Below are 13,612 nucleotides of genomic sequence, written 5' to 3'. Positions count from 1 at the left end.
GCGACGATGCATTATAAATTCATTTTTGTAACCATGAGAACGAAAACGCTCAGAGGAATTTAGTTGTGACAATTTTCGAAAAACCTTTGGTACCAAAGCACAGCGCTACGACACATAATAGTGGTACCAGTAGCTATGTCATGGCATTGATGTACTGCCATATAGGTTAGGCGTGCGTGTGGCTATTTCATGGCATTGAGGTACTACCATAGAGGTTAGGCGTGAGAGTGGCTATTTCATGGCATTGAGGTACTAACATAGATGCTTGGTGTGCGAGTGGCTATGTCTTGCAATTGAGGTACTACCATAAAAGGTTAGGCGTGCTAGTGGCTATGTCATGGCATTGAGGTACTACAATTGTGCAGTATACATAGCTACAGCCTTTCTGTCCCTTTGAATTTTGGATTTCCCTCACCCACACTAGGAAAATTCCTAATGTGTATATACTCGTCTTCTTGAGAAGCGGTTGTTAAATTAATACAATATTACAGTCTGGTCTCATAGAGAGATACAATATAGCTGTCATCTCAAATATTGTTTAATATATACAGTGTATCAGTCAAGACTCTCATTTATTATATCAATCTAGGTCTAACAAGCCTACAATAATATAAATAAATAATACTCATCTATCTCTTCAGCCTTCCAATTATTAGTATATAAATTCCATTTATTTAATGCAAGTTTATTTAAACTCTTTCCAAGTCATGAATTTCTTTTTGTAAAGGTTACACAAACTTTTTATTTCACATAAAGCACTACGTAAGAAATTCATTATTATCTATATTAACCAATCCAAGTGAACAGGGAAGCATGACATTGTTATTCGGACCAAACTGTTTACCCAGTTTCCAAAACATAAATTTCTTACAAAATGTACGAGTGTAATCACGTTTTCTTACATAACAGATACATAGAGGGACTGAATGATTTATCTGCAGTCTATGATTCAGACACATGAATGTACAGTCAGTATTGGGAATTTTTGAATGGAAGAAATGAAGTAATTCCCTACAATCTGTAAAGCATGCAAACGAACAATTCCTTTCTATGCTTACATAAACGACAGACCACCTCTGTGACTGTCGCAATTGAACCACAACAAAAATATTTATATATAGTAACCTTGTTTGGAAAAGGAACAAGAAGTCGAGCATAGTGTTTCAAACTTGCATGATTTTATCTTTTATAAGATTAGATATCCATGCAATCTTGTTACGAAAATCCCGAATCCCGATATACTATATAACGATTATATTTAATCTTTAACTATGTGCAATCGTTTTTGCAAATTTTGCGAATGTCTTGCACGTCAATTAACTTTATATAACCATAAGGTTCTTTAAATACCAAAGAAAAGAAGGAAAGGTTTTCCCACTATTATTTAACCAGGATCCCCACCCCATTTAAATGATAAACAAAAAAAGAAAAAAAAAACAAACAAAGTAACATTCATGATATGTCACAAATGTAGATATGGCCGAAACTTGTGCGGATGTGTCTGCAAGCTTGTCTGGTTTAGCTAACGTGTGAGCTTCTCGAACTCTGGTCATTATTATTATTATTATTATTATTATTATTTCATTGTACATTCAATATACTCAAACAAGGTTTTAAATGTTAGTGGAAAATCTTCCATCTTTGTTTGTTAAGGTTGTTTACATGTACTTTTAAAATGTCAATGTTCACGGGGTTGGTTGTCATATCAATCTTGCACACAGCAACAGTGCTTATTGCGCTTTCCTTGGTACACTTACACAAATTTTAAAACGGTGGTTGGGAGATTAATTTGGTTGAAAAATCAAATGATACAGTAAACTGGGGCATCAGCATATTTATCTGCGTAATGCAGGAAATAAATTACTGGGCCCATAGTGTGTTTGTAAAGTCGCTATTTAGCTGAATGAGTCATTACGATGTGTTATATAGACCCCAATAGATGACATGCAGGTTTAAAAGACTATATTGAGCATCAATGGGTCAAGGATCATTTAAATACTGGGTTCTGTGATTCAAATGTCATTTTTGATTGGTGCTACATGAATAGTTATAAATAAGGGTATGATTTAAATGTCATACATTTACATACATGTAAATTGCTATTACAAAATAAAACTATTCAATATTCTAGTAAGAGATAGTGTTACACTTGTCACGTGAAAATGCTATAAAATAAAAATGTTCAAAATCCTAGTAAAAGATAATGTGTACCACAATAAACTGATTATTTGCAACATTTAGAACATATGCAGTCTCCTATTTTGAGAAAGAATCATAGTGCATGAATGTGGGTGTCAATGTATATGCTATAGAGTACTGAACATGTAGTATCGTTCTTAACTCACTTTTGTCTCAACTGTGTCAAGACTTCCATTGACCTGAACATGTAGTCTGCTAACTATCTTTTCTCTCAACCGTGTTATGATTTCCGGAATGTGGGCCTGCACAGCTTGCTTAATTAGTCTCAATAGACACATAATTGTCGACCATTGATTTAACATGCAATGTGGTTGTGTATTTTATATGAATTTGTATTGGCCTTGATACAGTAGCTCCTAGTTTAGTGACACACTGGTGTTTTATATGATTTCGTATGGGTCGAGACACAGATATTCTTAATATCATGCTATAGGGTGTTTTATATGCTTTTATATGGGTCTGGACACAATGATTCCTAATGTCATGTCCTGTTTGTATTTTATACGAATTTGTATACGTCTGGACACTGGTACTCATAGCTGGACACCAAGATGAAAATAATCTTTCCCAATTGTTCTACTGGTCTGTTTCATGTGTCTAATTCTTCTGATTGTTCGTATAACATTTTCTGTGGGAGGCAAGGCTGTCTTAGTTTCCTGAAAGAATGTCATTAATTGTGTTGAGGAAGAACAAATTGAAACAACTTAATTTTACATACATACATACATACATACATTGTGTATTGCTTATTATAATAGTTTCAATATATAAAATGTATTATTTACTAGATTTATCATACATTTGTAGTAGAAGCTCTTCTCTAAACCAGTGGGACTATCCATTCAGTGGGAGATAACAATATGTTCATGATGGCTACATGGTAGACTTATTAGATTTGAGATCAGCGCCATTTTCGTTTAGAAACAACATCATAAGAAGTTTTTCAGTCCAAACTCCAAGTTAATATGTCTATCTATGCAGGCGAATTATTGATAACAAGATTTTCAAGATTGCCTGCTGTTGACCATATTGGATGTAAATTAGCAACTTGACATTGTACAAAGTAGTTTAGTGAAAACCCAATGTGAATATGAACATCCAGTAAGGAGGAATAACAATGAGATGTTTAGATGACTGCCATGGAAGCGGCAGCCAAGCTGGATGTCCGAAGAGCACCTTTTAATTTAGTACTAATGAGACCATGGGAATAGTTTTGTGTAAAGTTTCTTGTTAATGATCCAAGTAGTTTAGGACGAGTAGTAGTAGCAAACATCTGCTGATGGAATGGCTGATGACGGACATTATATTTGAACGTTTACCTTGATGCCTGTTAAATAAATAATTATTTAGTTTAAGCCCTTTCTAAAGATATCCGATATACATAGAAATAAACATGGAATGACCTACAATTACAGTAAGAATGTCTTTATTGGTAATATAACGGTTTCATCTGAAACAGGAGCTTTAGGGGAATTTTTTCCATCCAGTTTTGACTAATATATTTACAAGATTTACAAGATTCACTTTACTGGAAATCGCTTTTGTCAATGTCTAATCAGCAGATCTGCACATGACAAATTAGAGTTGAAACTTATGGTCTTTGGTACACTTATGCTAAGGAATCTAAAGTTTAGGAGTCTATGCAGACTGGTCACATAAATCCTTTAGATTACTGTGGAAAACAATTAACTGACATAAAGCTGCATGCCAAATTTGGATGAAGTTTAATAATGCTTGATTGATAAAGTATTTTGTCAGATTAAAAGTTAAGAGAATAAGCAAGTAGGTGAACACAGTCTCTAAATGAGGACTGAAATGCTGGTAATCAACGTTCAACAGTAACATAACGTTAATGTACATGTTACGTTTGGTTGTAAGCTAAGAATCCTTTGCTACATAAATCAAAGTTGGTATAGCAAACAATCATTTGATACAAATATTGTACATTATGTCATAGAAAATCAAACAGTCAAAAACATTATGGTTTTGAAAGCAAACATATGTTCTCTAGAATATTATGTCATGGAAAGCAAACAATTAACAGATTATGCTCCTTTAAATTATATTATGGAATTCTTGAAAGAGAGATCACGTGTGGCCGTTTTACTGTAAAGATGCCGTTGAAATGTAGATGAAATAAAATAGTCTGAAGTGAGTTTGCTAAAATCACATTTTGTAGTATTCTTGAACTTTATGCATTTTTCATAATAAATAATTTTGTAATGGTAAATATTTTAATCACAGCTCTGTTGTTTGAATGTTTGAGATAAATTACACTAGCATAATATTTCAACTTCGTTTGGTTAAGATTAGTTGTTGTGTCAACTGAATTGAAAATACACACATCAATGCTTATATCATGAAATGCCTATTACAGGTTTATGCAGACAGTTTTGTCATCCGATGGATGCTTCCTATTATCTTAGATCAGATATATGTAATGGTTTAGTCTCTGCTTGCCAGCTTGCTTGATTTTCAACAAGATCATATTGTTGTACCTCTATTAAACTCCACTTCTCTCATTTTCATATTCTACTTTTAGCCATGGATAACATATAGCTTTCTTCGCAAGGAAGCATGCATGCCTGATCAATTACCTATCATAACTTTAACATTAAAGATCTCCCAAGATTTTGCATGTTATTTCCAGTCTTTATAATTTTCTTTACCATTATTAATATTCTAAATAATGAACTAGTTAATCAATTTTGGTAATAGTCTTAGTTCTTCAGTGCAATTTAGAGAATTGCATGTCATGATGCTTTCTGTCTAATTTACTCAACTACTGTGCAGTGGGTGTTTCGTGTTAAGTTCTTAATTATATTTGGTGAATTTAAATAACAATAACATCTTATTTTGGTTAGCCTTAAACATGTTTCATTGTATAGAAGATGATGTGAATAACAACTGCGGATAGACAAATATTGTGACACAATACTTACTGAATGCTGGCATGTACAATAAACTCACAAGGTTAGGTGAGCTAAAACTTTATATATATATATATATATATATATATATATATATATATATATATATATATATATATATATATATATATATATATATATATATATAGATAGTATTATTATTAACTAAAATTCAGTAAGTAATGTTCTTCAGTGTGAGCCGATCATTGTAAATTGGTTAAAGCGCCAGCTGACAGGTGTATTTATATCCTAAGCTTAAATTTAAGATAAAAGGGCATTGCTACAAAGGGTTTAGTTTAGGAAGCATCTATCTCAGTAATGATTAATAACCACACATATAATTTTGCTTTTTCTTTAATGTTTAGTGTAAATGCTTATTATGATCTTGTACAATTCTTTCTTATTTATCATCGATAATGACACCCTATTCACCAAACCATTTTTGGACATTTTTGAAGCAGTCGTACTGATCTTTTGCGGCTACTTCTTTTTTAGATTAAATTCTTGAATCACATTGTCATTCTCAAAAGGCCCTTCCCTCCCTTGCATAAACGATAAATGCAACATATGTTAGGGAGGATAAGGCCACATAAAGAGGTAAATGATTACACTAAAATGTAGAAATTGTTAAGACGTCAAAATATAAATTAATGGCGATAGAAAGTTAATTAGAGCTAGCATGTTTTCTTTCGTCCCTATTAAATGTAATTAGTTTAAAATTAATATCGTTTTCATGTATATTGTTGACATTAAATCATTTAATGCTAATATGCGCGTTCTAATCAGTCCACTGTACAAAACACAAGTTGTCAATTTGGTTTATTTTATCTTGATTATTTATTTCAAAAAAAATTTTCACACTGTAGCAATTAACTTATTGATTTACTTATAAATCCTGCTCATAATAAGAATTTTTGAATATTATACTGATATACATTTTATAGCGAATATAGAAATATCATTATGACATTGCAATTCTCAACAAAGCCTCCTTCTCAAAATAACGTGCATTTTTCCCGTCCATTCTAGATCTGTATCTGTAACACAGAAAAATTACTTGCCCACCTTCGTACTCCAGCTCCATCAGTAACTTGGGCCACCAGATGTTACTCCTGTTGGCATCCCTAGCATCGACATAGTTCAGAACTTTCAGATACCCAGGAATTTCACAGTTTTCCACTAGTACTGGAACAACACAATTTCTTTTTTCTATAAAACCATTGTTCATGGCCATCTGAATTTCAAGTAAAACAAAACCACTTTCAAATGCTTCCTTTGTCATAACTACTACAGTCTTGTAGGCATTTCTGATGCTATCATCAGCAAATGCAATTAACGGTGTTCCGGGGGTATTGTCTCGATCATACTCACAGCAGACAAATCCATGGTCTTTTTCTAGTTTCGTTACAGTTTTCTTTACCCACTCCATGTTTGGGCTTGCGTAACTGAAAAAGGCATGATATTTCTTTTGTGGTGGCAAAGCTCTTTTCGGTAAAGGTTTTTGGCCTTCTTCAGGCACAGTCTGATTTGTTGTGCTTAAGCATGTTTCTTCATCTGAATCTATGTTTTGCTACAAAAGAAATATAAGAAAAGTAATAATTTACGTTAATTTATCCAAACTGCATTGTCCTGAATACTACATCAAACATAAGAGATAAAGATGGCACAACATTTATGAAGGGGTAATTAAGAAAAGGTTTGTAGTTAGCAATTTTAGTTTTTTTTTAATGCATGTTACACTATCAAAATAAATAGCAGATAATTTGTAGTTATCATGGTATCTATGTGGTTTTGCATGAATGTGATGGAGTAACATTTTGCATATAAAATTGTTTGTTCAAATTATTTGTGATCAACACAAATACTATGGGGCAACCATGAATATGGAATCGAAAATCCCCAACAGCTGGCCCAACGTTATTAAAATATATCTCACCTGGTATATGCTGACTCAAAATGCAGATGTAGCAATTTTATAATAAGACATGTGCCCGCAGTTGAAAGGTGTTCATGCCACGACAATTTCCAGACATTTGCTAGGAAACTGATACTGAGATGTTGTTTTATTGCTTAACTATTTCTTTTTTTTGGTAATTTCAACTTGGCTCAAAAGGTACAGAAACACCATTTATATGTATGTGTATGGTGTTTATGCTATGACACTATCTATACATTTTTGTCTCATAGGTAAGACAGTTATGCAGGGATATAAATGTTTAACATAGTTGCCAATAACACAATAGCAATATCTGAAACAATATGAATAACAATCATTATTCAACTACACAAACATCATCAGGTAACAAGATGAGTGTCATTTGAAGTTGTTCCATCAAGTTGCTATATAAGTCTTATCATTAATGGGAGGGGTACTCTGAGACACAGATCTAATATTGCATGTCATAAGAATAACGTACGCACTGTACGATCAAACTTAATTGTATGTTCTAAAGAAGTTGCCTAGAGGTTTCATCTAGTTGCTATGCAGGCCACACCATTGCTAGTCTACAGTGCCGGACATTTGCTTCCAATGACAGTGGACGCCGTGTCCCACATCATTTAAATATGGGAGAGACACACTATTATAAAGGGACAAAGATATAACAGTACATAATACTAAAAAGGTAAGATACTTTTATTTTGTTCAACCACTGTCACCTTAAATGTGTGCACTGCACATATATTATTTTAATTTCTTTTTACATTTACATCATCACAATACAATGTTTATCGTGTGCTGAAGTAATTATGCAAATATGTTTAAATATCTAGTTCAAATGAAATGAGTTGAGCCATGGAATGTTCTATCTCGGATCTTGTTCTCATTTAACGTTTGTTTACACTCAATATCTGAGTAAATTCGCGTCAGTAGAATGCAGGTTGAAATCATTCCATTAGATTACACGCGTAGGCTACAATGACTTGTCCTTAGAAAAGAGTCTTTACTCCAACACATAATTAACTACTTACTTTGATGTGGTGTAAACCACCAAAAATATCAAATCATCATATTACAAAGTTCTAAACAATTTCATCAAATAAGAATATCTGGTATGGAGAAGTTGTATTTGCTACGGAAGCTATAATACTGCCAAGTGTGCACGGATTTGATTAAGGCTGTTCATGTACACGAGCAGTACATTCTGAAGCACAGCCTATAAATGAAGAATGCACAATTCTGACATCAGGACAGTCAGCAGTAATTGTCCTACTTTTCAACAATGACCTTGTTAATGTTGTGCTGAAATTAAGACAGTGACCCATGCTAATGTTATATAGAATTTAATAAAATTGTCTCAATATACATTTTGAACATTAAAGTTACTCAATATGCCCAAAGTATACCCTTTGTGCAAGTTCAACATGAAACTGGCTGGCAATCATCGGATCATCGGGTTAGGAGCGATTTTACAAACTTTCTAGAAACCGCTTATTTATTCAAAAACGTATTGGATACAAATTATTACGACTCTGTGTGCTGGTTTAAGGCCATATTTATTTAAAGTTTCATCTCTCAATTTTCAGAATGTTCCAAAATACAGACACATATGCTAAGCATATACTTTTTATTGTTAGAAACGCTTTTTGTTGAATAGGCCTATGCATTTAAAAACAACAGAAGAAAAGGACAAATTTAATTTTCGTTGAGAAACAAAGAGCCTTCATCATGAGTTGTATAATGACGGGCACCAGTAGATAAAAAAGATCTATATTGCACACGGATATAAGAATTGATAATCATTCCGTTAAATGAACAAGTCAAAAGGATTGGTGTTTTCTGTTGAAATCAGTCAATTACAAACAAAAAGATGTAAACACAACAGGGCTACATATCTAAGTATTTGTTTGCATCAATTACATAACGAATACTCACAACTCTCTGTTTTATTTTAGTAGATGGGTCCTCGATAAGATGTTGTTCTGTCTGTGTATATGGATCCTCACTAACAATCTGTTCTGTATGTGAATGTGGTTCCTCACTACCAAGATGGTTTTTGTGTGTATGAGTATCCTTGATAACATGCTCTTTTGTCTTTGCTTGTGGGTCCTCGCTACCATGTTGGTTTCTTTGATAAATCTCGTCCACTTCTGGAGTTCTATTATCTTCTACACAAGAAACAAAGTCATCTCAGCTTTAGAAATACCACTACACAATAAATTTGAAACAAGGGATTAATGACTTCAATAGGACATATCTGTGAAGACAGTCTTATAAGAAGACATCTGCAAAAATATGTCTAATACGAACATGTTAGTAAATTATATCTGATAAGAATATTTAAGTGAAATATATCTAGTGAGATAAAACTTCTTCAGTAAAATAGGTGTGAAAGTCTTATAAGAGGACGTCAGGACTTGAGAATAAACCATAAGCAAAATATTCGTGCTTTTGTAATGGAGACATCAAATAATCTACCTTACTTACGACATGTTATTGAACAATACGTTTAACATATGAGACCTGTAATCATTAATATACTGGAAATGTGACTAGATGTTATTGAACATTAAGTTAGATATGTGAGAACTGTAACCATTAATTGATTGGAAATATAACATTATTATATTAAGGAATAACATATTAATATCATAAATGTAACCATTAATTGATTGAAAATATAACATTATTTTATTGAACACGAACTTATTAATATCAAAACTTTAATCATTAATTGATTGGAAACATTATCCTATTGAACATTCAGTTATGTACATGAAAACTATAATCATTAATTGATTTGAAAATTGCTGCTTCTTTTGTCCCTGGTGATGGCTTAATGACATGCTTAAGAGGTTAAAAGTGCTTTATGTGAAATATAATCTGACACAAAAATGAAGTTTTACTTGTTTCATGTCAAAACCATTTACTATCTCAAAAATATGGTGAATGAATTGTTCTCATTCCCAATCACTAGTTATAAATATGACAACACGGTGGACTTTATTATATATTACACCATGTATCCAATATATCTAAGAGCAATGCAATACAATGATCATTTATCATTTTTAATCACTAGATGTAAAACATGACATTGTTATGGAGTTTATTCCATTTTACATCTTATATACTGTATCACAAAAATAATGCAATATAACGATCGTTTATCATGTCCAATCGCTAGATGTAAAAAGTTACACTATTGTGGACTTCATTCCATTTTGCATCCTGCTTGTTGTATCGCAAAACCACTTTGCATTGCATTGACGTTTTCTCATTTTGAATCACTCGATATAATTATGCTGCAATGGTGCCTGTCAAGCCTTGATGTATGCAAAGAAGTAGAATGATTATCTCATACTGGGAATAATACTGTCATTAGGTCAAGTCTTGATAACTACAGTGGTCTATAAATAACAAGGTCACTCTAGGAATAATAGTGTCATTGGATCAAGTCTTGATAACTGCAATGACCTATATATAACACGGCCACCCTAGGAATAATAGTGTGATTGGGTTAAGTCTTGGTGTATGCAATGGACTATACTCTCAATAATAACGTGACTGGAAAAGATCTTGCTTTAAGCCATAGTCTGTGATGACACTATCAACGTAAGAATTATATTGTGATGAAATTATTGGCCTGAGTTCAGCCTGTATTAATATATGAGTGTAATATACAGGAAAATTAATGGTGGACTGGCCCAAATGGTGAGCGTAGATACCATATTAAGCCTTGCATGGGGGATAAGGAGGATGTTGGTTAGGTTATCCTAGACAACCTATTAAACAGGCCAAATTACCCTACTCTTTAACACAGAGACTGTATTTAGCGACATCATATTAACATAGATAACGACTGTTATCAGGTTCATAAATCATGCAAAACCAATCATGCTGCATAAACGTAACCAGACGTGAAGGATTATTGTTCTGGGAGTACACCGGACAAAAAAGATGACATTTGTCATGCACGGATCAATGGTGTTGATAATGTGTTGGCTCTGATGTGAGACTTCCAGCCCTGACAAACTGCTTCATGTCGACGGATTTGAGTGATCTCCCAAGAAGACGTGTTACAAAGGAGTGCGGCTCATTATTTTATTATCCTGATCAACGAATACATAATTGAAATGCAGCTACCAAAATTATCACATCACTAAATTGCTCAAATATTTATCAGAATTACTTAAAAATAAAAAAAAGAATATTCAGTTCTTACAATCTTACCTATGGGCTCTAAGGATTCGTAGTGGTGCTCCCATATGTGCCCAAGAAGAATTGGATTTCCTTGAAAATCTGGTTCACCAACAACCCACACAATGTCGTCATCGGGACCAGCGGAAGGCGAGCTAGTGACAATCAAGATATCACTTAGTAACATCCTAGCCATCGCAACAACGACCACATGGTCGGCCCATTCACCGTCTTTGTCCATTCGTATGCAGTAATGTTCAAAGGTCTCGTTTTCTACATACTCAGATAAGTCTATGGTGCCTTCAGATACCTGAGTAGATGAGATATATTGTTTTCACTACAATGTCGTTTACAGAAATCAATATTAAAATTCATTATACTGTACTGTGATGCTGATATTATGCAGATGTTATTTTGACACAATTAGATTCATTTCTTTTGTTTGTGCTGGCCAATGCGCCAAATTGTTTCTCATATTTGCTTCCTCATGAGAGTTGTATGCAAACAAAGCTTACAGATTTGTTTCTCACAGGTTGAGCAAAGCTGTTGAACCTAGTTCATTATAAATACATGGCTTAACACGTATACTACTGGCATAATGCAAATCCAACAATTCAAGAGAAGACCTGGTATGAAAATATGATACCTAGATAGTAATGAGCCATACTAGGTCAGCATGGTGTGATGTCAATAATTCAAGAGAAGACTGGGATGAAATATGCAAAGACATTGATAGATATACCAGGTCCAATTGATGTAATGTGATGAATTCCTGAATGTTAATAAATCATACATTCAAAAGAATATTAGAAAATAATGTGAAATGAGATCATGCAAGAAGGGGATGTTTGCTGGTTTGCTATTTATAGAGACAACAACACATTCAGATAGGCTGCAAGACACAGTAACATTTTGTCCCGATGCAGTATGTCATTCTATACCCAAACACAAACAACCACGTTTCCTTCTCTTTTATTTTATGTAAATTATAGATACAGCTTAAAGGGTGTATGTATGTAATTATGTATGTATGTGTTGTGTTCGTGCGTACATGCGTATGTGTGTATGAATGCATGTATGTATGTATGTATGTATATATGTATGTATGTATGTATGTATGTATGTATGTATGTATGTATGTGTGTGTGCTCCTGTGTATGTATGTATGTATGTATGTATGTATGTATGTATGTATGTATGTATGTATACATACCTTTACATTTATTGTGGCATAGACAACATAACACTATATATATCTTTATATTCATCGTATTATAGAGAACATGATACTATACCTACCTTTATATTCATTATTTATATACCTACTGTCACGGAATAAGGCAAGAAATAACAGGGTTTCGCCTTAGAACGATTTGAACATTTTTCGTCGTACATGCATACAGCGTTACCTAGGGTGGATAATTGTTTTTCTAGTTAAGCATGGGGACTAGCATGTATCTCGTAGTAGATCGCTTGCGGTGAAAGACACTAAAAGCACGGTATACACGGATATTTCACCCATACTTATACTCATTCTCCAGTAGATTTAAGGCAAGTTTCTGTTTCTAACTGACACACTGATCTTCGATTTTGTGAAGGAGCGTACATTCTCCATTTGTGTTATACAGCCATAAGGGTACGTGTTACATTTTTATTGTATTTGATATGTTAATCACATTCAATTTTTAATGTCGTAGCATGAAATGATGCCTTTACCACTACGCGGATTTGAAACGTTGTGATCTTTTGAATTGTTACAAGTTGCTAATAAGAGTTTAATTTTGTAGCATGTATCTACAGATTTTAATTCCGTACCTGTTATTATGACCAGTTTTGGTTTCATTGTAGCTGTCGGTGTGTATGTGTGTGTGGGGGGAGAGGGTATATCAGGCTGTCGGTCTGGCCGTCTGTGCCTGAATGAGATGAAAGATAATGTGACCATCAAGGCCATACAAAGATGGAACAGCTGATTTTGTAAACTTGTGCGCATGGTGGATCCATGAAGGGTGTGTGTGGCCAATACCATTGTGGGCCAACCCAATAATTCAGGAGAACTGCGTGGTTTGTCACTGGACAGGTTTGCAAGTGTTTACATGTATCTGAGTCATACGGCTGTGCAAATAACTGAATCATGAGTCAAATGTTTTCTTCAATTAATTGTTGTTTCAGCTAAGTAAAATTGAGTTACTTCCATTACGGGAGAATATGTGAATCTTACTTTCATCGCATGAGATTATTTGAATCCTACTTCCATTTTGTGAGATTATATGAATCTTACCTTCATACATGAGACTATATGAATCACATTTTTGTATTCCAATTGTGAATGTTTTTGTAAAACAAT

General features: G+C 33.5%; 1 protein-coding gene across 2 annotated transcripts in view; it reads right to left on the bottom strand.

Annotated features, from left to right (window-relative positions):
• Positions 1-1,156: 1,156 nt before the first annotated feature.
• The window catches only part of LOC149799968 (uncharacterized), a 37,041-nt gene continuing 24,585 nt past the window's right edge, over positions 1,157-13,612 (bottom strand). The window contains exons 8-11 of one of the 2 annotated variants that reach the window (XM_089959480.1): positions 11,302-11,578; positions 9,004-9,236; positions 6,195-6,699; positions 1,157-2,855 (exon numbers count right to left, since the gene is read on the bottom strand). In XM_089959480.1, the coding sequence (XP_089815606.1) occupies positions 2,848-2,855; positions 6,195-6,699; positions 9,004-9,236; positions 11,302-11,578 (1,023 nt within the window). In that variant the 3' untranslated portion in view covers positions 1,157-2,847. Of the gene's footprint in view, positions 2,856-5,773; positions 6,700-9,003; positions 9,237-11,301; positions 11,579-13,612 lie in introns of those variants that run through there. The other variant, XM_089959479.1, reaches the window with a different exon arrangement.

This window comes from Sinohyriopsis cumingii, chromosome 5 (assembly GCF_028554795.1).
Source record: "Sinohyriopsis cumingii isolate HCF-2022 chromosome 5, ASM2855479v2, whole genome shotgun sequence".
In the NCBI taxonomy this organism is placed as follows: Eukaryota; Metazoa; Mollusca; class Bivalvia; order Unionida; family Unionidae; genus Sinohyriopsis; species Sinohyriopsis cumingii.
This window is presented reverse-complemented; position numbering and strand designations above follow the sequence as displayed.